The sequence below is a fragment of the Lonchura striata genome, chromosome 6 (assembly GCF_046129695.1).
Source record: "Lonchura striata isolate bLonStr1 chromosome 6, bLonStr1.mat, whole genome shotgun sequence".
Taxonomy (NCBI): domain Eukaryota; kingdom Metazoa; phylum Chordata; class Aves; order Passeriformes; family Estrildidae; genus Lonchura; species Lonchura striata.
The window spans coordinates 15,081,415-15,108,030 of NC_134608.1; the positions used below are offsets into that span (position 1 = coordinate 15,081,415).

At 38.3% G+C, this 26,616-nt stretch overlaps 1 protein-coding gene and 1 pseudogene across 1 annotated transcript; both read left to right on the plus strand.

The window, feature by feature from the left end:
• Window positions 1-5,531: 5,531 nt before the first annotated feature.
• LOC110481162 (alpha-1-antitrypsin) lies at window positions 5,532-16,479 on the plus strand. Its single transcript, XM_021549633.3, has 5 exons — window positions 5,532-5,587; window positions 6,369-7,058; window positions 7,522-7,792; window positions 8,502-8,649; window positions 9,384-16,479. The coding sequence occupies exons 2-5, from the start codon at window positions 6,386-6,388 to the stop codon at window positions 9,588-9,590; spliced, it is 1,299 nt and encodes a 432-aa protein (XP_021405308.1). The 5' UTR covers window positions 5,532-5,587; window positions 6,369-6,385; the 3' UTR covers window positions 9,591-16,479.
• A 3,657-nt stretch (window positions 16,480-20,136) lies between these two features.
• On the plus strand, window positions 20,137-26,258 carry LOC110481180 (alpha-1-antitrypsin-like; annotated as a pseudogene).
• The last annotated feature ends 358 nt before the right edge of the window (window positions 26,259-26,616 follow it).

Consider the following 26,616-nt stretch of genomic DNA (forward strand, 5'->3'; position numbering starts at 1 on the left):
TTTATCAGAGTGTGGTGGCAGAAAAACAGGTTGTTTGCCTGTTGCTAAAGGGAAAGAAGTTAGGAAAAATCCCATAGTTGCTAGGACAGAGCAAAAGCTTTGGGAAATCACACACAGAGAGACTTCCTTTCCCATCTACCTCCCAAGCCTTTGGGTTTGAGATGGCAGGACAACAGTTGCATTTATAGTTTCCCTACTGGACTGTGAAAAATGGCTGCTACTAGCAGAAGTATAAAATGGGATAGATGAAGATAGATGAATGCTGGGAGTTATCTATTGAGCTGTGGGGCATCTCTACAATTTTCCTCCAGCTGAGCAACTTCATGTTCCAGAGCAGCAGGTTGACCTGAATTGTAGCACAGACTGGGAGTAGGAAAAGGGGCCATACTAAATCTTTCTGGAAGAAAGGGATGTGCAGGGGACAGGAAACTAATACATCTTGTGCCAAACATACACCAAAAACAGAAAAATGCCTACAGTTCACAGTATGAAGGTCTACAGAGATTGGACACTGAACATACCTCACTGATGTTACTCTCAGCACAGTTCTGATAATATTCTTTAGGATCTTGACAATTCTGGAAAGCTTTTGTAGGGAGATGGAGTATTTTTTCCTAATTCCAAGAAAATCTGTCTTGGTCTACTTTCCATCATCTGTCCTTGCAGTTTTCTTTTGTTTTAATATGTGATAGGGAACCCTCTTCATTCTATTAGTGTTATTAGAGGTAGACGAAAAATGAAGGATTCTTGTCACACTATGACACAAAATAATTCACACACGGATGTTAGATGCAAAAGAGGAGAGAAAAGAAAAAAAAGAGCAAACTTTATTTTCTGACTGTACTGTATATGGAATACTCAAAGTGACAGTGGATTGGGGGGTGAAATTGCTACCTCTCCAACCACACTGGTTAAACTAACAGTCTATCAATTCTCTCTACTTACAAAGAAGAATGTAAAACATTGTTTATATAAACTGAAAATTCAGTAGAAATATGTAAACATCAGAAGGCATACAAAACTTAAAGAAACTTTAAAATTCTCAAAAAAAAAAAAAACAACAACTGATTCTGATAGACATAAACAAGTAAAATTTAGGGACTGTGTATTTAATTTGTGGTAAACACACATTTTACAGTGCCTCTCATTCATCTGGAGATGTTTTTATTCCTCTACAATTCCCACTCATGCACTCTTTCAGCCTCTGGAGCAGCTGAATCCAAATTACGGCCTGAAAGAAAACTGACCTTCTTTGTAAACTAAAGGTTGTAACCTTTATAACCTAATCCACCTGACTTCCTGCAGTGACAGTCAGCAGAAGGGGATAATACAACTTACAGTGAAGCATGTGACCACCTATCATAAACATCCAACATAAATGGCCTGCTGTGGGTCTGGGTGCCATGATCTGATGCACTTATAGGAAGTTATGAGGAAAAGAACTTACCTAGAGAGAGTTTAACTCAGCGGAGATCTCCTGTGAGGGAAGATAGACCCCCAGGGCTGGGCTCCTGGAAGGCAGCCTAGCTGTGCCCCAGCAGACCGGAGTGCCAAACTTACCCTGGCAGCCTATGAGCCATGTGGGAGACTGTAAATTTGTTCTGTCTGACCTTGTTTATGGTCCAGTGGGACTCTGCTTTATGACAGGATATCTTCTGTCAGTAACACTCTGTTTGCTTTGCCACATGGCAGAGTCCATGCGGATTGTTGTTACAAAAGATGAAGCAGTGGAATTGCAGGGCCACTGCAGTGTGTGCTCCTTTCAGCAGTAAGGAGAGGTGCTGACAACACCAAAAGGCACAGAGCATTTGGATAGTTACAGAAACAGCAGTTGCTCACATAAACTCTGCTGTTCAGATGATACCAGTACTTTGGACTTCCTTGTTCCCAGCTATGCAATCTGAGCCTTAGCCCTGGTATCTGGAATGCTTTGAATGAACGCATCCACCTTCTCCCCACAGTCATGTCATCTGCACAGCCTGTGATCACAGCTAGTATTGCAAGGAAATGAGAATTTGGACAGGTTGTAAGCCAACCCTATTCTAAATGTTTCAGTAGATTCAGTGCAACAAAAGTTGTAGGCATTTTCCTTTTACTCACACTAATTCCAAGCAGAAAATCACTAAGCTCTTAAAACCAGATTGTGATAGTTCCCAGGCAGGGTGGGGTTTGAATGGGGGATTCTGAGAACCCAACTACTCACCTTTGACATGACTCCTGGTAGTTTGGAAGGTAGGAAAAAACCTCAAACAGTACTAATCCCTAATCCAGCATTCAAATCATGTCCCCAAAGCACAGAGGCACTACGATTTCCAACCACAGAAAAGGTGCAAGAGAAACACAAACATTATTAAATATGCATTTCACTTGAAAACTCTAAGCACTCACTGCAGTAGGAGTTAGAACAAATGCAAATTATCAAGAGCAAAAAGGCATGAAGACCACGATGGGCTATGTATCCCTGTGTCCTGTAACATATCCTTCAAATCTTACCATCCATACTCCATTCTTGGTTGGGTACTGTGCATCTGCCCTTACTTACATGGGACTGTTTTCATTAGATGTAAACACAGCATATATATGATATCATTCATTCCCTTCAAACTGCTAGCCACCAAAGGCCCATCTGGAAATATCCTTCATTAAGTTCCCAGTCCCAGGTATAACAGTGAATCCATTTTAAATAATTTGGTAATTGTACTTTCCTCAGACTAACAATTTTAAAGAAAACTATAATTCATCCATTTCTTGTAAATGTCCTTGACTAACATCATGGTTACACATACTCTACTGATGTTGCTGCAAATTACTTTGGTGGTTTCTTGCAAAAAAGAATTTCATTGATGAAAGTACAGTTCAGTTCTAGTGCTAGAGATTAATTTATTAAAAGTGAATAAACCTTAATTATACTGTCTTTATTTCTCTAATTTTTTGTTGCATTCAGTTTCTTTTTCATAAGCCATCCGGAAAAAAAATCTTATGATTTATTACTTTACTAAACAAGAATGTATTCTTTATCATTGGAAAACTGTTAACAGCAATGTGATTCTCATATGGAAGATCTGAAGAAGACTGTCTGAATTGAGTAAATATTCTGTTAAGGAAAAATTACTGTATTGTTCACCACATTTCATGTCAGAAAAAAAGACCACATGGAAGATGTTCTGATGAAAGAAGAAGTTTGAAATTAAAAATCAGTATGAAACAGGAACACATCAAGTCCAACCTATGTTTTATAGTCAGTATAAGATGGTTGCAGTCAGGAAAGAACCTCATAGCAGGAGGTTCTGTGCACAAAGTAGATGAAAGATGTAATAGCTCTAAATAGGTTCTAAAATGTGTATGAATGCTGTTAGGTTTGCTGCTCTTGCAGATGCAGATTCTCTAACTATCAAAAAAGCCATACCATAACTTACATATTCAAGGGATGGTTAATAGAATTTATTTTCTGTTCCTCTATCTTTCAAGTGAGAGCTGTGTCTCTTGGTAAATCATATAGGTAAAATTTGAAGACATTTTGTGTCTCAGTGGCCCAGCCAAAGATTATCACCTCATGCCCATGCCTGTGATTGTGCTGTGTGTCACAGCCCTGACACATTCACAGCGGTTCCAAAGGTGACTGAGAAGAGGCATCTAAGAGAAGCAGATCTGCTCCAGCACTTCTGTGCAATTTTACATGGGCATGCTGGGAAAGATGGTGCAGCACCACGACAGAAAGCCCATGTAGGTACATCCTAGATCCCAAAGTGTCCTGTGGAGCCATGATAATGTAAGCCATTGTTGGAAATGGAATTGTGCCGACCTGCCAGGCTGCGATCTGCAGAGGATAAGGACAACCACACAGTCTCGTATTTTGCCTCCATTCAAATTGGGAAAAGACTTGCTGCACCATCTCTGATCTGTCAGAATCCTCAAAATCCTAAAATATAGTCTCAAAGACTTGTTTAAAAAAAGGAAAATAAGCAATAAATCATGCAATAAATTTCATTTCATTGCATATATTCATTCAGCTAGTTGATCTTCCTTCTGCTTCTTCACTGCCAACAATACTAATACTGCCAACAATATTAATCTGTTGTACAATATCAATGGTAGCACTCTGCAAAGTTTAGCCCTAATACTTTCTATCTGGCTTTGGAAGCAATAAATTTTAAGTGTAATTCCAAAATATCTGCATAAGAGATTTTCTCAGTGCTTGTTTTAGGCCATGTTTGCATCACACAAATATAGAATGTAAGATTTCAATTAAAATTTAATTTAACACCAAGAGATTTCTCTGGGTAGACAATTTCATTTCAAAATAAGAACTATTCTTTGGTGAACTTGTTATTCTAAAAGTTGTTTGCATAAGAAAGGATCTTTTAGACCAAGAGAAAAAGGTTCATAGGGCAAATCACACTATTAATTTGTAATTATTTCAGTATATTCAGCTTCCTAAGTGTAGGTCCCTACCAGTGTGCTCTCATTCAGAGATGTTGAACACCATGTGGAGCATTTCAATATCTGATATAGTGTGAGGCTCCTGCTCAGAAACCAAATGCCTGGGAATTTGCAGAGAGTGACATGTTGGCAACCAGATGTGTTTAATGAAGTTCATTTTCTGCCTTAGTTTCTCCTTCAGTGATTTTTTTCATATTCAACTCTAAATATCATCCAGTGATGCCAGCATGTCTTCTTTAGTACTGGTTGAAAGGTGAATTGGCAGCCTGTTCTGTGTCCTCATGGTGTCCATTTCAGCTGTATATTATACAGAAGATTAACCCAAGGAAATAAGATGTCTGTTTCTGACCACATGTTTCTCTTTGAAGTCAGTGCTCTTCTCAACAGTAGTGGTTTTATTGCATATTTTCTACAAAGCCAGGTGAAAATTCTTCCCCAGTTCCCCAAATACTCAGTCACAGGTGATGGCCAACAGCAATGAGTAGACAACTTTATTGGCTGTAAATGTCTTCCTAGAGTGATAATATCATGTGTTATTCTCCTAAGAAACTTATAGACTGTTCACCAATCATACACAGTCTGCTCTGCATAAGAAAATCCCCAAAACCACCAAACATGATGTTGAAGGTTGTGACTGAGGTATATAGAAAGGCAGAAGGACTTTCTAAATCCAAACCCTGTTTTGAAATCCTGCCAGAGAGAGGTTACAGCTCCGGCAGTGCCCGCAGGACAAATCAAAGAGGGCATCTGGCAGAGACTCTGTGATCCGTTTTGAGGGGTGCTGAGACCCAAGCAAGGGGTGGTCCCCACACCAAGTCACGGCTTCCAGCTCCAGCTGTGCCGTGGCTGCGGCTCTCCTGCCAAGCATCCGCAGCAGGAGGTCCCTCCTGTCAATCCACAAGCATAGAAGCAACAGAGATACAGCCTCTGCTCCAATCCTTCTTGTCTGCAGCCCCATCACCCAGCACTGCTAGCGTTTGTCTGGGTTGGAAAAATTGTCCAAAATATCCAATGTCATTACTGCTTGTTGTGCATCCTCACTGGCAACTTTTATTTGAACTATTTAATGATTAACGGAGTGCTCTGATTATCTCTGTTTAATGATACTGAAGGGAAGAATGAGCAGACAAGACCAGACTGTAGCAATGTAAGTACCCTTTTAGTTTTCTTTTCGATGTCTTACACTTCATTTTGAGGAGGTTGTTGCCTGGGAGTGGTGCCTTTGTACATGTAAATAGGGACTATACCTCTTATGAAAAAAAATCAGTACATTTCAAAAGCCAGAAAGAAGTGATACTAAAGAAGATACTTCACATAATAAAGTATAAATTTGGTTTGGAAACAATTGAAATGACTATAGACTTTTATACCACAAAGACTAGTGATGTAGTCTTTCACCTTTGAAGAAACTGTAAAAGTATTTTGTAGTTTTGGTTCTAGGTAGTATAATCTATGCTTATATCACATTTTTGTTTAATACATATTTAATTCTTTAACTATTTGATGAATTGAGGAAGGCTAACAAAGGTGCAGTAACCTTCATGTGGTATTTAGTACGAAGCCAACTCGTGCCAGTTACTCTTGGGAAAAGGTCATACACTTCCAATTATTTCCAAATTTTAAAAGAATATGCTAATATTAAAGTATTAGATAATACTTTAATAAACTTTTAAAAGTTTATTAAAAGTAAAATAAACTTTCAAAAGTTTTAAATTGCCTCTTTTGAAAGAGAATTAGACTGTATATATATAAATAGTGGAGGTATATTCTTTCCAGGGAACACTGGCATGCATCAGAAATGTGAATTACAAGTGTGGGGGATTTTAGAGAATAGGTATGTTCTGAGAGCATCATTTTACTTTACTGGAGGACACAGTATGAACAAATTAGTTTCCGTGATGTGTTTTGCATGTCTATTTCTTTTGCAGAAACAGTTGAAAGCAAAATGAAGACCACTTTCTCCTTGTGTTTATTGCTGGCTGGTTTGCATACTGTTGCCCTGCGTCATCAGCATCCTCGCTACCGTAATAAGCAGGGTGATGCTAAAGGTACATATTATCCAGGACATATTTCTCAGTGGGAAGAAGCTTCTCCACTTAAGAACAAAACCTTTGTCAAACTAGTTCTCAGCAATGCTGACTTTGCATTTTCCTTTTACAAGCTGGTTGCATCTGAAGCAATGGACAAAAATATTTTCTTTTCACCCATAAGCATCTCTGCTTCCTTTGCAATGCTGGCACTTGGTGCCAAGGCTGTGACACTGACACAGATTTTGGAAGGGCTTGCCTTTAACCTGAAAAAGACTCAGGAGCAGAAAATACATGAAGGTTTTTGCCAACTTCTCCACATGCTGAACCGTTCAAATAGTGAGTTCCAGCTGAGCCTGGGCAATGCCCTTTTTATAGAGGAGACACTAAAGCCACTACAGAAGTTTTTGGATGATGTCAAGAGCTTTTATGAATCTGAAGTCTTCTCTACTGACTTTAACAACTCTGTTGGTGCTGAGAGTCAGATCAACAGTTATATTGAGGAAAAGACAAATGGGAAAATAGTTAAACTAGTGGAAAGTCTTGATCCTCTGACTGCAATGGTTCTCATTAACTATGTCTTCTTTAAAGGTAAGACATATCAAACAGTACAAAGATAGTGCTTATTATAGAGAACAAAAAGAGAAAAAAATTAAATATTTTAAATAGAGGAAATCATGCTCAATATCTGGAAGGTATCACTATAAACCCATGTATATTTTTTGCCAGTAAAAATATATCCTCACCTGCTTTAATGAAATTTTCAATTAAATATCTTTATTGAATTTGGTTAATTTTGTCATGTGATCACAGACTCATGCTGTAGTGAAAGATGCTGTTTTCAGTATTATCTGTCTGTAATTGTCTTTAAGCACCTATATATATATATATATATATATATATATATATATACAATGCTGTAACACCTGAGGATGCAGTAACATGAAAAGAATATTGCTCTAATGAAAGGAAGGCTGTGGATCTAGGTCCTGTTTTATTCACTGTGGCCATTCCTCTTTGTATTCCACTGAATACATTTCCTTTTTGTCATAAGCCCATTGGGAGAAACCCTTCAGTATGGCACAGACAAAAGAGGAGGACTTTTTTGTGGATCAGAACACATCTGTAAAAGTTGATATGATGTATCGAAAGGGTTACTACAGAAATTACTTTGATGAAGAGCTGTCCTGTTGGCTGGTTCAGATACCTTACAATGGAGATGTTGCAGCATTATTTGTTTTGCCTGATGAAGGGAAGATGAAGCAGGTAGAAGATGCCCTCTTGAAAAGAACTGTAACTAAATGGGAAAAGTCCCTCCAAGACAGGTAAGACTTTTTGCTAAGGTGAGAGGTGACCATGTGTTTATCTCACCAAGACAAAACATTGAAGGTCAGGTTATTTGACTGAACTCTATACACTTAATGTATAGACTTACTTGACTCTATGATGAATTTCCCTTTAATTAGCTGGAAAATGAAAATGAAAAAGAGCTATGGCTCATGAACAAATAGGTCATTGAACTTGGGATTCATCTTGGGTTTAGTTCCTGGTTCAACAAAAAATTACATAGCACCATGATGAAGTCAACAGACCTTTGTTTCATACAAGCACTGGGAAACTATAATGGAGTAGCTGTTGGGTGTTATGCTGAGGGCATTCTGTGTGAAAGTGGATTAATTCACCATTACTGTAGCTATTTCTGTGGTGTTGCATATTTGAACAGCCTTAGGTCAGCTAGCTGCAATCTTTTGAAAAAGCCCTTGTACCTGGCAGTAGTAGTTCTGTTTGCCACTGAGCTGTACAGCTCTATCTTCCACCCCACTCCTCGAATCCCACTGCAGAGGCAGGAGCTAGAACTGACTTATTTTGTTCCTACCCTCCACATTAAGTAGCTAACCTGATCAGAAGTGCTATCTGAACCCTGAGAGAAGGCTGTAAGTATTAGAAAAACAAATGTGAAGTGTCAATATACTGAAGCCATTGAGGAATGTTGTCTAGATGATGATTTGTCCCTGTTTGTGTTGTTTGTTACAGAAAAATACACCTGCACATTCCAAAATTTTGTATTTCTGGTACCTATGATGTGAAGAATATAGTGAAACAAATGGGTATGGTCAATCTGTTTACTGAACAAGCTGATCTCTCAGGGATTACTGAGGAGCCTGGACTGATGGTTTCAAAAGTAAGTCAGCATGTGAAAGCAACCACAGGATTTGCCTGTTCCCAGGAACCTGACATTAATATTCCACGAAAAAGCTTACCCCAGTCTCTCTGAAGCATCACTCATTCATCAATAGCTGCCAGTCTGGAGGCAAAGAAAGCCCTGTCTTTCATAAACCTGAAGCCAAACATACTTACTAGGGGTTAGAAAGTCATGGTTGGAGGATGAGGATGAAAACATACATATAATTAAATGTTCTTTTGGCTACTAAACAAAATTATCTAAATGTAGTGCAATAGCTTTGGTAAAATTTCCTCTAATTCTTCTTACATAGGGCAAAGGGCTGTTATCCCTGCCCTTCTAGTGTTCTCAAAAAGTTATTTTTTCGGCTAGATGACAGGGTAAATTCACAATAATACATGAAGCTGCCAAAGACAAAATTGAATCTCAGCTAAATTACCAGGTTTCTTTGCTTCCAGATTTTCTTGTCATCAGTCATCTTGAGTACTCTTTGGCTGCCTGCAGTTTGAGGGCTACTCTCTGCACAAGCAGTGAAGGAGGATGGCTTGAGTGGTGTGATGGCTGCTGGTGCTGCGGTGGGAATGGGAGCAACTGGTGATGACCTTCCCAGAAGCTGCTGCTGCTCCGTCTTGCTCCAGGCAGGGCTCCCTTTGGCTGGCAAAAATGAAGAGGGTGACAGGCTCTCTCTTCTTGCTGAATTGTCAACTGGAGGCTGTTTGCTTTGTTTCTTGCAGGTGATCCACAGAGCCATGCTGAATGTTCATGAGAATGGCACTGAGGCGGCCGCGGCCTCAGTGAAGGAGGTTACCTGGAGATCTGGGGATTTTCCTCGCCCACCTCGAGTCAGATTCAACAGACCATTTCTCCTGCTGATTCTGGATAAGTTCACCCACACTGTCCTCTTCATTGGGAAAATTGTAAACCCTCAGAAAAATGGCTGATTGACAAAAATTATGCACATCGCTGGCTCAATTCCTGTGATCCAGGGAAACACTTATGTATGCAACCCACTCTGTGCCAGTGCTCATCTTTCAACCATTATCCTTAGAAACCTTATTAATCCCTTAAAACACAAAAACTGTATTTCCTTGTCCAAAAGTCACTAGGATTTCCCACAGCCTACACCTGAATATAGCTTGTAGTGTTAATGAAATACAAGTCACTTTTCACCAGTTTTGTAAGAAGCCCTTTCTGACGTGCTCCTGTGGGGTACCCAGTTGGTTCAAAGTCTCCAACTGATGTAGGTATTGCTGTACAGTCACAGGGTGTGCATGTGAAAGGAGAAACAGGAAAAATGAGGTGCAAGTTGTAAGTCCTGTCTGTTTAATCCAGTAACCCCTGATGAATACCCTTAGATGCAGATTTCTTTAATATTGGAGTGCATTTTCATTAATTTCTTTAAGTTTTGTAAGCAAGCATGTTATGAAACTGCAGGATCAGTGACTGAAACATTGGAGGACACCACCAGTATAAAGGGCTGATGAGTGCAGCTGTTTTAGCTTGCCTTCCCCTGTCTCCTCCTCAGCAGAAGCCTCCGCTTGGAGAAAAGAAAGCTGCTTTGATGTACAGATAATTTTAATTCTATTAAGGAAGGAATGCATAGCAGAAAAAAGACTTTTGTTTTATTCTACTAATATAACAATTGTTGCTAATGCCTTGAGATAAAAGCCCGATGGAGTAGTCCATGACATAGCACCGGTTTCCTTTTCATAGATTTGTTGTCACTGTCATTTCTTGTTTCAACTGATGCCACCTTCGGTATTCACTTTCCAGCTAGACTTGACAGACTGTGGTAGAAAAAAGGAGGAATGTAAATTATAACTCCAAAAATCTTCCACTTCCTCAGTAGGAACTGCAGAGCTTTCCTAGGGACTGTTAAATTGGTTAAAGCTATCATAAACACACATAAAAAATACAGAAAATATTTCAGAAGTCACTTTTCTAAATGTTAGCAGTGGATTACTATTACAGAGTAAACACAGGCTGGGAATTGACATTTGTACCTTTTCTTACCTTAAGGTTCCTTGAATCCAGTTGCAGTAGATAATTGTATGGTTATGAATGAAATATAACTTCACTTACAAAGCAGTAAATATTTAAATTATTATATTATCTTTTGCTTTAAATTTTAAATCAAAATCTTTAGCACATCTTATTAAAATATAGACAGCCAAAGAAAGAATGTAAATTATAGATTGATTAAATCTTTTGTTACAGATTATCTCAAACTGGTAGAAAAAATTATAAATTACATTTTAGACCTTAGTTTCTTAAGATGTCTGTGAAAAATGTAACATAAAAACTATAGTGAATATTTCTAAACCAGATTTTTTTTTTAATTTGGAGATCTTTATTTTCTTTACATTAAATCACTGTTGTCAATATGAGTAAATTGCAGCACAAGAATACCAATAAGGAATAGAAAAAACATTCCATGTGTATCTGCAGAGAGGTAACACCTGATATTAGCTTTTAATTCCTCCTCAAAATCACATAAATCAATGACAAAAGCTTTTCACTCATAACTGTACTTAGTATGTTATGTGTTTAGTAATAAGTAGTTGGCTTCATGCTTCTAAATATATAAGGACTTGGTCTAGGTGAAATACAGATAAATTTATTCTACACAAGATAATTTAAAACTTCTTGCCAAATCTCAGGACTAACTCAGGATAAATTGTCAAAGTTCAGCTTTGCAATGACAAATAACTCTGTAGGCAAATATCAAGAGACTATGTTTGTTGTTCCTCATGCACCTCAGATCAATAGTCTCTGTTTGTTAGTAGGAAAAAATATCTGAGTGCTACTTTGCCAACCACACGTCACTTTGAGAAGTAATCTTGCCTCTTAACTATTTGAAAGACAAAAATGAAGCTGATTTAAGAACTGGATGACCAGAAAATATCTTGGTAAGGAAACATCTTCAGACAGGTGTAGGAACCATACATGTCTTGCCTTGGTTTTGTTTCCATTTTGACAAAAACCAGGGCATGCCTCTCACTGCAAATGTGCAGCAAATTTGTGTAGTAAATAACGAGCCCAAAAGGATTGCACAACCCCCCACAAAAATGTCAGCATTAAGGTTGTCACAAACCCACTGCAGTCATGGTTTGCTCAGGACAGTGTTTCTTCTTTCAGTCTGCTTCTTTTTTGCTTCTTCTTCCACGGGTTTTTATTTCTTGGTTGGCTCTCTGGCTCTGAGTACTATGAGCAAGAAACCTCACAGTAACCAGGGAAGGGCTTTTATTCTAGCTAGCTGAGAGCTGCTGCTGCTGTTGCATGAAGTACTGTGATGGGCCATTGCTGGAGGTTGGAGCTGGTGTGATGAGCCACACGAGGGACAAAGTGCAGAGGACATCTTCTAATGTGTGTTGCAGGACTGCATGCAACCATGCACACGTGCAAGCTGCAGCCTCAGCACTGCCTGTGCAGGCCCTGAGGGAAATCAGGGATGGTATGGATCAAAGCAGTCTCTGCAAAGGCTGAAAGCAGTCTCCTCTTGTAGGTTAACAGCCATAGAAAAAGAATTGCCAACTTGGCAGAAACTTTGGAACAGCACACATTGAAATAAGGAGAAAAGGAAAACAAGCAGTGTGGAAATAGAAGAAAATTGTATTTTTTGTCATATTTAGGAACCAGAAGTCTGGAAACAAAGGCTAAAAATGTAAATTAAGTGCTCAGAAACCCACGGTGGAAATAGATTTAACTGTTATCTACAAATTATGTGAAATTCAACAGACACTGGAAGAAAACTAGAGGCATTTTTGAGTAGTGTTAAAGATCATAAAAGAAGGAACAAGTAAAAGCAGAAAACTATATAAGGCTTTAAAACTTGGAAACACTCAGAATAAACATTCTGCCCTTGTGTTAACTTTCCACTCCAATGTCATTTTGTGACACTTTCATTTGCATAGTCTTTTATGTACTTCAGAGCATATATAAGGCTTTAGACTTTTGACTCTCACATGTCCTTGAGTCTCTGGCACTGGCTTCCTGGACTTTTTTCCCCAAGGCAAGGTCATGTGTAGGAGCTGACCCTGTCACACAGCTGATGTGGCATAAACACTTATTGCTCCTTCTTCCTATTTTGGGAGTACAAGGGGCTCTCCCTGCACCAAGCCATGTAGCATTTACAGAGCACTGCAGCAGTTCCTTTCCTGAGACATTTCTATCTGTTCTAACTGCCAGCAATTTCCACACCATTATCTGCTCAAAGACTGCTCCCTGCCAGGCTTAGTGAGGCGATGGCTCCCTTTCTCTTTTTTACTTTGTACATCTGGTACAGTAGGGTTAAACCCAGTCTTTAGTTCACGCTCCAACTAATTTTATTCACTGCTATGATTCATAAGTGAAACTCAGACCTATTGCAATATGAAATTACTCACTTTTTGGCCAGTTTTTGGACAGTATAACATGGGGATTCCTTAAAGAAATACTTCAGTTTCTTTACTAGAAAGAAATTACGAAAAAGAGAAGTCAAAAAACACAGCTGGGGTAAACACACAGTTTTAATTTTTATTTTTTTAGAAGGTGTATTTTTTCTGTACTTGTATTGCTGTGCAGATGAAAGCACCATAGATGTACATCTTAATTTAATTCAACACAGCAAGATTAAAAGAGCAAGCTAGTTCAGAGGCAGTAAGAACAATCAGATATATCTTCTATATCTATATTTAAAAGCAAAATCTGTTTATCTAGTTTTTTCTTACTAACATTGATTTGCAAAATGCTCTTCCCTTGATGCCCCAAGAAGCCCAAGTCCATTTTCTTTGCAAGGCACTCCAGCTGGATGTGATGGGTCTGCCTTGGATGGAGGTGGAATTTGGGTGGGGAAAGCTGATGAACGGTCAAGAGAAATTTAAGGGGAAAACAGCCTCTCTAAGCACTTCAGTATTCATGGAGCCTGGCAACACTGAACTGATCACTGAGATCTAAGTCCTATAACTCATTTCAGTGGGAAAAATGAGGAATTATTCTTGCAACTCTGTGGATTTTTTGGGTCTTCCAATATTTCTTTAGAAACTGCTTCAAAGATATTTTCAAAGATATTCAAAGATATCTTCAAAGATTTTTTTTTTTCCTCATTGTTTTCACTCTGGTCTTTGAGTTCATAGATCTGAACAAGGATAAAATTAACCTGTGTAACAAATATTGATGCCTTTCTTTCCAGAGGTGGGAAATTTCGTTATGCTTTCTCACTCAGATATTAATTTCCTTTCTCATTATCTTGTAAGTGACAGCCAGCAAATAAAAAGTCCACTGTGTGACTGGGTTTTAATTTCATAAAATAACCAATCACTCCACTGAATAGTATCTCTCAAGATCTGTAAATTACCTACATCTCCTGGAAAGCAGCAGTGTAGTCAAAACCTGACTTTACTGAAGGTAGGCACCAGCAATTTTGGCTTTACAAGCACATCTAGGCAATAGCAGGTGACAAGAACATTTAATTTTCTCCTTTGAGTCTTTTTGTGAGGCCCTCTTTTGGGGGGGATGAGGAGAGGAGATAAAGCATCCATGTGGATTTGGCTTCACAAAGACCTCCCCTGAGATAAATGCAAGAGCAGAAGATCCATGGAAGTTTTCTCTCAATTAATGCTAGTAAGGTTCAGCTCAGAAAATGCAATGGCTTCTCTGCAAATGACAGCCCAAAAGTCCCTGGATCATGAAAAATATGTATGATGCTGGAGCTGGAAGACACTGAAGATCAGAGAACAGAACTGTTTGATTGTAAAAAATTCTAATAAGGAACATGTTTTTAGCATGCAGTGGTTAAGTACTGGAAGATGTGGTCCAGAGAGGTTGCAAAAACCCCTGCTTGGAGACATGGACCTGAGAAACTTGATGTTCTGTGCAAAGGGCTGGACTAGATGGCCTCTGGGGGTTTCTTCCATCCTGGATTTTGATTCTAAGATTCTGCTGCACAGGCACAAAACCTGTGGGGAAAACACACTGGGACACTTTATGAAGATGTTTTCCTGGAAAGGAAAATGCTTTATATAGAGGGACAGTTTTAGGAATATGTTTTAATGTCTGATTATAATCCCTGAGTTTTAATGTTTCTCTGTTATATTGATTATAAGTTTGCTGCAAGAAGCCATTGGACGCAGCTGGACAAAAGTCGAACAAGATTTTATTATGAAGTGCATACATGTGTTTTGTTAGAGAAGCACAGGACAGCTCCCTTGGTTTTTCCTTTTAGCCTCTTTCTGGCACTTCCCGTTCCCTGCCCTGCACTAGGGAGGTCTGTTTCCATTCCCTGGGCTGGGATTCCTCAGCTGAAACCCCCCCCAGGGGGACACTGGATCAATAACATCCCTTTACACTTTTACTGTCCAACCTCTGTTTCTATGAAATTTGCCCACTTTCTTCACAGGATGTTCACAAAGACCTCCTGAATTTTGCTGGGAAGCACACTGAGGCTGCACTAGCTAGGACTGCTGAATCTTGTCGTCTCACTACTCAGTGTTTATCATTGATTACAGCTGTAGGTTGAGCTGTCTGTAGCAAAAATCATTGATGAAACCTTGGCTCAGAGTTTTGAGTTTGTAAACCCATGTAAGGCATGATGAACATCAACATCATTGAAAACAAAAAAGTATAGCTCATATTTTCAAAGTATAAAGGAAGATGCTGTGACCTTTAATCCATTATTATCTCTGTGCAGTCCTTATGCTGTCTTAAGCAGCATGTGTGCTGTACTCAGAGCTTTTGCACCCTGAAACAATTTTACATGTTAGAGGTATTAGGGATTAGGGTCTTGGCTGCACAGATTTTGGTTTCTTGTGTGATCCAAACTTTTGCTGTGATTAAACAACATGAATATGAAATTTGTAGCTCAAAAATAGCCTCTATCAAACTCAAACTGAAGAACATGTCAATTTGCTTAGCTGAGACCTGGTTTTGTATTGTACAGAGGGAAGTAGAGAATGTAGAAGACAACTTCAAATTCAATTACACAATACTAGAAGCAAAGAAGAATTTCAAGGAGTGATCTTTATTTCATATGCATGCATGCATCACTAGCCAGCTCTACAGACAGACAGTGTGCCAGCAACACACTGTCAGATTAAGTTGGGCTAATTAAACTTTATTACTTTGTTAGGCACGGCTCATTGAACAGCCACTGTGTAACTGCTTACAGAAATTCATCAGTGCTAACAGTCCAAGCCAAGTGAAAACAGGAGGGGAGAGTTTTCTTTAGTATCAATGACAAAAATCAACATGGTTGTCTCTCTTGAAAGGATAAACACAATACATCAGATCAGAATGACTTTGCACGCAACCTGTGTTTGTATTATTAGATCTAAGAGCAAAATTATGTTTCTTTCACAAGTGTGCTAACAAGAAAAATGAAGCAGATCACTGAGAGATTTCAGTGCATCCAGAGTATATGTTTGCATGTCTTATGCTGTTTTTAAAGCCTCTTGTAAACCAATCATTACTACTACTACTACAAAAAAAAAAAAAAAATACATAACTACTTAGGACCAGTAACACTTTCATGGACAAACTTTCCACTAGCACAACTAGGGTTTTCAAAGTTAGAGTTTAAAATTACACTCTTTTATTAACAACAGGGCTCTTGGATAAAAACATGACTTGGCCAGCAAATATCAAACACCTTAACATTTATTCCAAACATCTGCCAAATCCATGAAGTACAGACTGATTATTAGGACATTTTTTGTTTGGCCCATAAACATAGATTTAAGAAATCTGTTTCCACATTTAAGAAGTTCACTTTCCACACAACACAGAAAACTCTGTATTTGACACATAAATTCTGATTCTTCTCAGACTCAATAAATAAAATACATAGACAGGAAACTTTTGAGAGTTTAATGAATGAAACAAAATGGCATAATCTCCTTTCTTTCCTGAGGCTTTAATTCTGAAATATTATTTTCAAGACTTTGAAATATGAAAATGATAACACAGCAATTTTGCACATCTCTTTGTGTTTCTCACTGTGCTTCCCTAATTGAGATAGCCTTTTACATAGATAAATATTAAAAGAAAACTAGAGAAAATCTTGAATACATTTTAAAATTATTAAATACAAAATTCATTATCCTGAAGTAATGATTTTAATATCAGTCAGAAACTGAACTCCTACCATATTATGTTTGACTGACATGTGAATCATAGCTCTATGTTCCTCTCGGATAATTTCACAATACAACTCATCATCTATAGCTCCTATTATCATCATTTGAAATGTATATGTTTGCCTCACAAATTATGCAAGTTACTAAAGACTCATTAAAACAAAAAGTTCCTGACATTAATCTCCATCTACACTATAAATGAGCACGTGGGTTCTGTCAAATGGAATAACAGAGCTAAGAAAAATATTTGTGGGGAAACAAATGCAGGAAAAGTTATGTGAGCCATGACAAAACAGCATGGCTTACCTTCCATGCATCCCTCTTCCTTCCCTGTTGACTGGAAGGCCAGGGCTGGACAGACCTTTCAGTTCTGTTGCAAGAATAGCAATTAATGGGAAAATCTGACTGCAACCATGTATGACTTCAAGACATACTTTAGGTAAATTCTTCAAACTAACTCTGACTACTGCCCCAGAGCCACCACCCCTCGGCTCCACCACGGTCACTGCATCCTCTCAGCTGGAGTCTGGGGCCAAGGTAAGCAATGGGGAATTTTGGTATTTCAAGTACTGTCTTTGTGGACAGGACACAAAGACAGCTTTGGGCCAGCCAACAGAGTTTCACATCTGCACCAGATCTGTCTTCTGTCAGGTGGATGTTTGTCTGGAGTGGGGTGGCTGTGACTGCTCTGCAAATACTTTGTCCAGGTCCCTCCTCAGCTAAGACTGACATTTTGCTTCTTTGAGACAGTGCCATTACTTTTCCTTCAGAGTGCCCAGAACTACAGGAGAGTTTTGTACAGAGAGTTTTGCCTTTCTATAGAGTGATGGTCTGCATTGCAAGCAGCAGGGCATGGTTGGGACTGTAGGCAAGGCATGCTGAGTATTTGCTGATGAAAGGAGCTAGGTAGCTTCTTAAAAAGTATTTTGAATAAAATAGTAGGACTAGAGTAATATTTTTAAGAAGGAACTAAGGTGTAAAACAAAGCAGCAATGTAGGCATGCTCTATGCATTACTGTCTCCAGAAGCAAGCCCAGGGGTGGAGCAGCTACTGGCTTGGAGAAGCTTTGCTGACCTTCCTGGTAGGATGATGAACCTCTTCTTCAAGCCACCACCTCATGATAACAAGGATAGTTGAAACAAAAAGAAGCACATTTTGAAAGAGTTTCAAAAATCAATCCATGCTGACTTTTAACAAGAGGCTAATACATATGAATTTCTGAACAGCAAAAAAATTTGTGTTTGTGTCTCTGACAGTTTTCTCACTGTACTGAAGCATGTTTTGGTTCACCTCAGAGTCATAGAGGGAATCCAGAATTAGCCCCAATGCTTGCAGTATCATTCTTTACAGCACTGTCTCTTTCCTGCTACCTTCTGCTTTAGCTGGCCCTGCACAGTGGAGTTCATTGCCCAGGGTTTCTCCTCTGTTGTGACCAAATCAAGGCTCAAAGAAAGCCTCTGAATGTAGGACAGTTTCTGAACTGTTTCCAAGTTCATTTGTGGGGGGAAAAAAACCCAAAAAACCAGTTATGTGTTAATTACCTATTCTGATCTGCTTTTCTTAGTACCATGTTGAAGCAGGTGCCCAAGCTGCATGGTCAAAAATCTAAAGCTGCAGTGCAGGCCATACCACACTTCAGGAGATGCCTTAGCACTGGTGTCACTAGCTGGCAATAAGCTAGGGAGGTGTATCTGGCAGTGCAGCTGCTCATGGCCATGGACCTCTCCTCCTCAGAGTGTGCTTGCAGATGGCTGTAATGCATGTTTGGGGACAGCAAACATTAAAGCCAGCTGGCCCAGCGAGCACCGACTTCTACCTTCTCTGCATGGCTACATCAGCATTTATCTGTATCCTCAGACTGCTGGAGATTTTTTATCCATGTAATGTTTAACAAAAGTGCAAATATTTAATGCTGCTCATGTCTATGACTAAAGAAGTGCCCAGAAGCACTAACAGCCTGTCTTGGAGCACCATGAGCACCTCTCTCATTCTCCCTGAAACACTGCATTTGTGCCATTGGGCATTCTGGCTTATACATTCATTCAATTTAAATGAAGAATGTTTGCGGCTGGCAAAAAAATAAAACTATTCCATCAAGCCTCACCTGAACCTTCACAAGTGTTCTAAGGGACAACAGCAATTGGTACTCTAATAAGAAAAAATACAAATTTAAAAATCAAAATACTTAACAGCCAACTTTGGCTGCATCTAAAGCAAACATGCAGTGTTAAGCTATATTCCAAAATTAAAAAAAAAAAAAGGAAAAATGGAAAAAAAAGTGTTGAGTCTGTAAATACCATGCAGGTAACCTATCTGTGTCACCAAGGCCATGGATCCCAGCAGGTAAAGAATGACCACTGAAAGCAGCACAGCTGGGAACTGCTGTGCTTACACAGTTTTACATACACAGCTCCTTGGTTCTACAGTATCAAGGGGATTGTGCTGTCTCTGCAAAATGTAGCAGAGCCATAGAAAAACAAAGCAGGCATTCTCCTGGCTAGCTGATCAAACCATGCATCTGAAAGCTCATCCATTGGTGAATGGTGGTAAACCTGCTTTACAGCACTTATCTTCCTCTTCCTTTGGAAGATTCCTGGGAAATACATATTTAGAAGAAGGGTGAGACTCACAGTTTGAGACTGCCTTTATTTATTACTGGTTAATATTTCTGGGTTACTCTCTCCCATCATTTGCTATTGTTTGATGCATTTGAGACTAGGTTGCTGCTACTATACCTTATGGCAGTCTCATTTGTTCAGGATTGTCTTCGGGCACTTGCAGCAATGGCACATATTTTATACAGATTTTGCAAGTGCTGAAGTCTACATTAAGTACTTTTCAGATCTTGACAGGCTAGGTGGTCCTTAATAGAGACACAGAAAGAATCATTTGATTGTGAGGAGACCATTCAATAAATTGCCACATACCTAAAATTCACCATTCCTACAAGACCGAATGAGGTACCCTCTTTATTTATGAAGCCATTGCTCACTTCTGAGTAGCAACCAGTGGGGTTTCTACTGTGTAGAAATAAAAGATGAGATGTTGACACTTAAGTGGAGTCCAGTAAGCTGGGTAGCATGACTGAGGACGAGTGGTGCTCCTTGTAGCTCCCTCACTCTGCCTTCAGAGCTTAGTGCTGGGCAAAATTGTGCTTCCAGATGAATGGTTTTATTCATCTCAGGTAGCACACAGGGCAGAGTAGCTGCTCTTGACACCAAAGTGTCATTTCCAATAAATATTTGCTTAGGAGTTGCATACCCTTTGGGATGTAATACTGTGTTCTACTGACCAGCCTGGGCCCAGTGGTCTTTTCTCTGTTTGGAGTGAAGTGATGTGGACATACGCATACAAGGTCCAAGAACACTGGATTCATCAGCATTCAGCTTTGTGCTTCTAGGTAATATGTATCTGAAGCCATGTAATATTTAACAGAGGAAAACAGCAGTATGAGTAAAGCAGCAAGAAACAGCACAGCCCACTGAGAGCACGAGCCCTCTGAATGTAAAGTAAGTACACAGTTATCTTTACCATAATGATTTTGACCCAGCTGTATGGTATTTAGCTAAGTGAGTCATAAAGCACATCTGCTTTCAAAGGTGAAACCTAGTTTCTAAGTATTCAAATGACAGCTGAACTTAATTTCAAGAAATACTGAATAGCAAATTCTGGGGATTCATTACAGCAGCTCCACAGAGTATAACTCTGAATATTTATCCCAAATAGCTCAAAAACATCTAGAAAAAATATGCTTCAATAACAGAAGTGTTCTGACTCCTCAACTGTCAATTTTATTTATCATTACTAATTTTCCTTAAAGATTACAATCAGATAACCAAAAGTGAAGTGAATGAGTAAATGTCTTGCATACACTAAGATGACTCAGACAGAATTCACAAACTGATCTTGCTATGCCAATGTCCTCTGTAAATTCCAATTTACCCGGATCACACAGAGCAAAGCTGCAGAAAGACAAGCTGGCTCCTTTTCACCCAAATCTTGGTGGTCAGAGTGCTGTGCCAGGGTGGATAGAATCCCAGTAAATATGTCATCTGCTCTGCTGAATCCATGTCTTTGAATGCCTTTCCATTGAATGGGGGGCAAGCAGGTAGCTTGTGATCTTCTGCCTGAAGCTGTTCTGTCTCAAGCAAAACATTAGGTGAAGACTATTTGGAGATTTTCTAGTTACTGGTACAATATTTTTAATTGGAATAGCTCTTGTTTTCTGAGAGGTAAAGCATCTTACACACCACAAATCATCTCAGCATGTTCTTGGTTTAATTGGTAAAAAAGAAAGCAGTAAACAAAGAAAGAAAAAAAATGGTCAGAGTCGCTACTAATGTTCAAGATGTCCTGATCCAGTCTTGCTGCTGAGCACTACTCTGGCCTAAGGCATATTTACCTTACAAAACAATACTTTCCTGCTGATATGAAGCTTGGAAAGACAGGAGAGGCAAAGTCCACACTAATGGTCTCACCTTCCTATAACCAGATGTGGGATACACACAAGAAGGAACACATCTGTAAGACAAGTGGCACATGAATGGTCATTTAAAATAGACAAACATATTCAGATTTAATCAGGTTTTGAAGCAGAAAAATTTTACCAGCTCTTATGATTAGCTGCTTTGTAAAATGAGTCAGAAATAAGAGAAAATAGGACTTTTGACTTCTACAATCTTGTATTGTTTTCCTTTGATATAGCAGTGTAGCACTATTTTATAACATAATCATTTGTATGCTAATAGCATAATAATCCCCAGAGGATTTAGGAGATAAGCACAAAATAGTTAATCAGAAGGCTTCTAATGTGTTGTTTTGCCAATAAAAAAACAAAACAAAACAAAAACCTTTTCACTACTTCTCTCCCTTAGACTCTTATTTTCCTTTAATACTCACATGTTTCTTTCCCCACTAACAAGGAACTTTTGTAGCTAAAGCAGAACTGAAGTAGGCAGCAATGGATAGGAATTACAGGTAAATTCAGAAGCACAATGATTTAAATAGCAATGGAGGAGGTCACAACATAACAGTGATTTCCACTTGAAGGCAGTAGCAGACATGAAAGATGAGGTGTCTATACAGCCAGCCTCCAGCATCCAACCTGTTGTTCTTTGTCCACGCAGTGTCTGTGAAGAATGATGGCCATGCTCCCACTGTACTTGCTGGTGGCCATGCTTCACCCCAATGGCCACAGTCTGACCCAGACTGATCACCACACGGCCCAGCCTAAGGCAACTGACCCCAGGAGCAGCATGCTCTTGAGGAAGATCCTCTTGAGTCCTGCCAAAGGATAATCCCAAGCAATAGAGACTTTGCCTTTCAATTTTACAGGCAAGCAACCACTCAAGAACCTGACAAGAACCTTTTCTTTTCCCCACTCAGCATGTCTGCTGCCCTTGCCCTTCTGGCCCTGGCAGTAGCCAGGCTCAGCTGCTGGGTGGCCTGGCCTTTAGCCTCACCAACATCCACAAGGAGGAGATATGTGATGGTTTTCCTCAGCTCCTCCGCGTGCTGAACCGCCCTGGCAGCCCGGAGCAGCTGGAATGGGCAACACCCTGTTCATGGACAAACACCTGAAGCAATGAAAACGTTTCTGAATGGCATCAAAAACTGTACAGAGGAAAAGCTGCCTCTACTAGCTTCCAGAATTCCACTGAAGCTAAAAAAGAGATCAATGATTATGTAAAGAATAAAACTCATGGGAATATAAACCAAATACTTGAGCACCTTGATCCAAACACTCTGATGGTAATTGTTAACTACATTTATTTCAAAGGTAAGTTACATAGATGCTATTTACTGCATCTGTTTTGTGCTGTTTCACCTGAAGTAAAACAAGTACACCAAGTTATTTTTGAATAATTTTTAAATATATGTGTTTAGATGCGACTATTATGAAAAAAACAAAAGTTTTCAACTCTGAAACCTCTTCCACATCTAAATTTTTCTAGCATATATTTAGATTTCTAAGCATAAAAGTTCACTTACTTGCAATATTCAGGCTCGGGGAATTGCCAGGGAATTTGTGCATTGTTAAATTATCCTGTCAGACTTCATCCACTTATTAGTTTAAAAATCAAAATGTTTTCACATTGTATGTGTGAATTAGAAAATTAAATTTTGAAGATGATGATGATTAACAAAAATTGCCAAAACCTTTTATTTACTTACAGTCCATGACTATTACATGCGTAGGTACCTCTGGAGTTGTCATCATATTACACACGTCCCAAGAGGTATTTGAATGTATTGCTTTGGAAATTATTAACTTCTTGGGTGTTCATTTGTACCAGCATGCAGGACATACACAGAATTTCCCAAACATAAAGGAATATCTAGAAAATATTTGGAAATTATGAACTTTTAGCAAAATAAAAAAATGCTTTTTATTTCAAATACTTTATAAATTTGGGTGACCTAATCTCAGGTTTCCTAGTCTGAGCACCATACCAGAGTAAATTTCTTTCCTGGAGAGCAAGGGAGAAGGCTTAAACTTATAAAGTAACCAGAATATTGTGGCATTTACATTCCATTATTTATTTTTCAAATGAAGCTATTTCTATTCAACATTAAAAAAACAAGAAAGCCAAAAATATATACTTACAGAATGGCAAGCTGTAATCCCAGTCTATTTGTTTAGTGAATGACCTTTTTTATTACAAAATAAAATATCATAGAAAATTCAATTGAATAAACATAAAGGCCAAAGCATTTTGAGGACTAAAGACCTTGAGGCCCTATTCCATTTACCATACTGCAGTTATGTTCAAGTCCAAAAGTTTTTGTTTTTCTAGCATGTAAGCTTTTCCTTAGTGCTACAAGGTGAAAAACATAATAAAAAAACCATGTGAGGAGCACAACATGCTACCTTTTAAAAGCTAGGCATCTGCTGTGAAACTTGCTTTATAAGCAATATTCTGAAAACAGCAAATCCCTGGATTCTGGTCAGTTTTCATTTGTTTCAAATATAAATAAGATAATATGATGAAGTTACTTCATTTAATTTATCTGACTTTAGAAAGATTGTGTACAAATCCATACAAAATTTAACCTGTGATATTTAATTATTAAAGAGAATAAGACATTTAATAAACTTTGAATGCTTTTTATTTCCAAGTGTAAATATTCAGATATAGTTTTATTTATTGTACTTTATTCTGAACAATATTAATATATCCTCACTGAAATAAGTATTCAATTCCATTCTCTCTTTTTTGGTTTTAAGCTTACTGGGAAAATCCTTTCGATATTAAGAGGACTCACAAGGACTTTTTCCATGTGAATTCAAAGACCTCAGTTGAAGTGGAAATGATGATTCGAGATGGATTTTATAAAGCCTACTCCGACAGGAAGCTATCTTGAGAGGTGATGCAGATTCCTTACAAGGGAGATGTTACAGCATTGTTTATTCTGCCCAATAAAGGAAAAATGAAACAGTTGGAACATGTCCTGACAAAAACCAGTTTCTAAATGGCAAAGATCTCTTCAAAGATGGTAAATATAGAATTTTGATTTGATGAATCGAGGTAGTCAGAATCCAAAGTCTGAATGCTATGGTCAGGTTTTACAATTACTATTTTATATTTTTGATGGGAGGTTTAAACAATAGAAGTAGTATAAAGGATCAGACCAAATGATTTGATACTTTCAGCAAAAATTAGAATCAGAAAAATTTAGAAAATTGCCTTGTAATGAAAGAAAATATCTCGGAGGAAATTTAATTCTTTTTCCCTCATACATTTTTAATTGATGCTAAGTAGCACCATTTCCTTTGTCTCAAGCTAAATATTTTGAGTAGTAATACTGTGACATAGCGACAGATCCCTCAGAGGGATTGGGGTGTGAATTCCAAAAGCAGAACCTTCAAGGTTTGAAAAAGAAATCAAATTTTGTCTCAAAAATGATGGCAGCACTACTGTTTACTGTCTCAGAAAGTGACTGTGTTGGAAAATTATAAAAGAAATATGAACTGATGTCTTTCTCCTTCCATACTTTTCTATCCTCCAGACCAGCATCTTCCTATCTTCTTTTTCTTGCCACGTTTCTTAGATGAAAAGCTAGCATTTTAGCACAGAAGAACCACCATCAGGTTAGGAATCTTCAGTCCAAGGTGTCTTCTGATTTCAAGAATACCATAATTTACTTTTTAATTGACAGGAGGATGGAATTGTGTATTCCAAAACTATAAATTTCAGGCACTTATAACTTAAAGAGCATCTTAATGAATCTGGGTGTAACTGATGTGTTTTCTAATTGGGCTGATCTGTCTGGAATCACAGGAAACCCTGCTGTGAAGGTTTCAAAAGTTTACCAGCAGAAACAGCCATCTATGGATTCCTTAACAGCTAATTCCCTTACCCTAAGTTCACCTATGAAATTTTACTTATTGCTAGGGCTAGCTAATACTTGAAACAGAACATTTAGCTGATAAAGTCCCTTTAAACTTCCTCAGACTTCTCCAAGATCTGGAGATAAGGATATTTACTTTTGTCTGACAAGCAAAGGAGGAGGGTAGATGGAGGGGTGGGTTTAGCATTTAACCAGGAAACTAAACACAACATATATTCTGCATGTAAAAGAACTGCCTATGAGTAACTGTGTTGGACATGTCTTCAATCAGCATATCCACCAAAAAAGTGGCCTTTTTCTAACGTACATTCTATAATTTTAAAGGATTTAGAAACTGCTCTCACCATTGAAGGCTCTGTCGAGTGCTAAAAATATAAAATGGACCAGACTTGAGGAAAACATCCCATTTACTGAAAATAATGTGAAGTTAAAAACTAGCATTTTTATATCTATTCTGAAAACATCACTTACAATCTTCTAGTATTTTGGGACTAGTAAAATAAAAGGATTAAACATGCCCAACAATAACTTAACAAAAAATTTGGTAGCCAGGTTGAATTTCTGTAAACTGTAATGCATTTCTGTAAACTGTAATGCATGTGCTGTTAGGAATACTTACAGAGCAGTTCTGGGGCCCCACTTCCTTTTCCTTTTAAAATGACATTCCCTTTGAATTTGCTTGGCTATTTTACTTTCAAATAATTCCACAAGGTGTGCAGTTGCTAAGCTCTGCACTGATCACAGTCGTGGTGAGGAACACTGAATGTGTAAATATTTGCTTATTGAGACAACATTGCTGAAAACTACACAATGAGCTGTAGGGCCCTTCTTCCTGGTTCCTGGCTTACCAGCAATTTTTGTGAAAGGCAGTAGTTTAATTAACTTTGTGTTAATTTGAATAATTTCACACCACATCTTCCACATACATTAATTCTTGCTCTATTTTATTGTAGGCTACTCACAAGGCCCTGCTGAAGATTCATAAGAATGACACAGAGGTTGCGGCAGCCAGCAGCATAGATTTTCTTCCTTATTCTGTTCCTCCCATTGTTAAATTCAATCATCCATTCTTGCTGCTGATTGTTGATCAGTATACTCAGACCATCCTCTTCATGGAAAAAATTGTAAACCCAACAGAAAAATGACTGGTCAGTGGCTAGTCTTATTGATTTGAATTGCATTTTATGGAATTATTGTCCATTGTCATTAAAATCATATCCCAACACTTACTAACAATTTTATTTTTCCCAAAAAATCAGAAAGAGTACAGTCTTTCTTCAAAAAATTCTTTTTGCTTCATCTTTCCATAGAGAATAACCACTGAGATAAACCTATTAGTGCATTGTGAAGCATTTGATAAATCAGCCTTTTAGTGATCAGGGCCATCTTTGAAAAGCAAGGTAATATACAGCTGAGAGACTCCGTTGAAATACTGTAAGTAAATACCATTTGAGTGGATAAATCCAAATTATTTCTCTGCAAGCTACAGGTTGGCTTCTGACA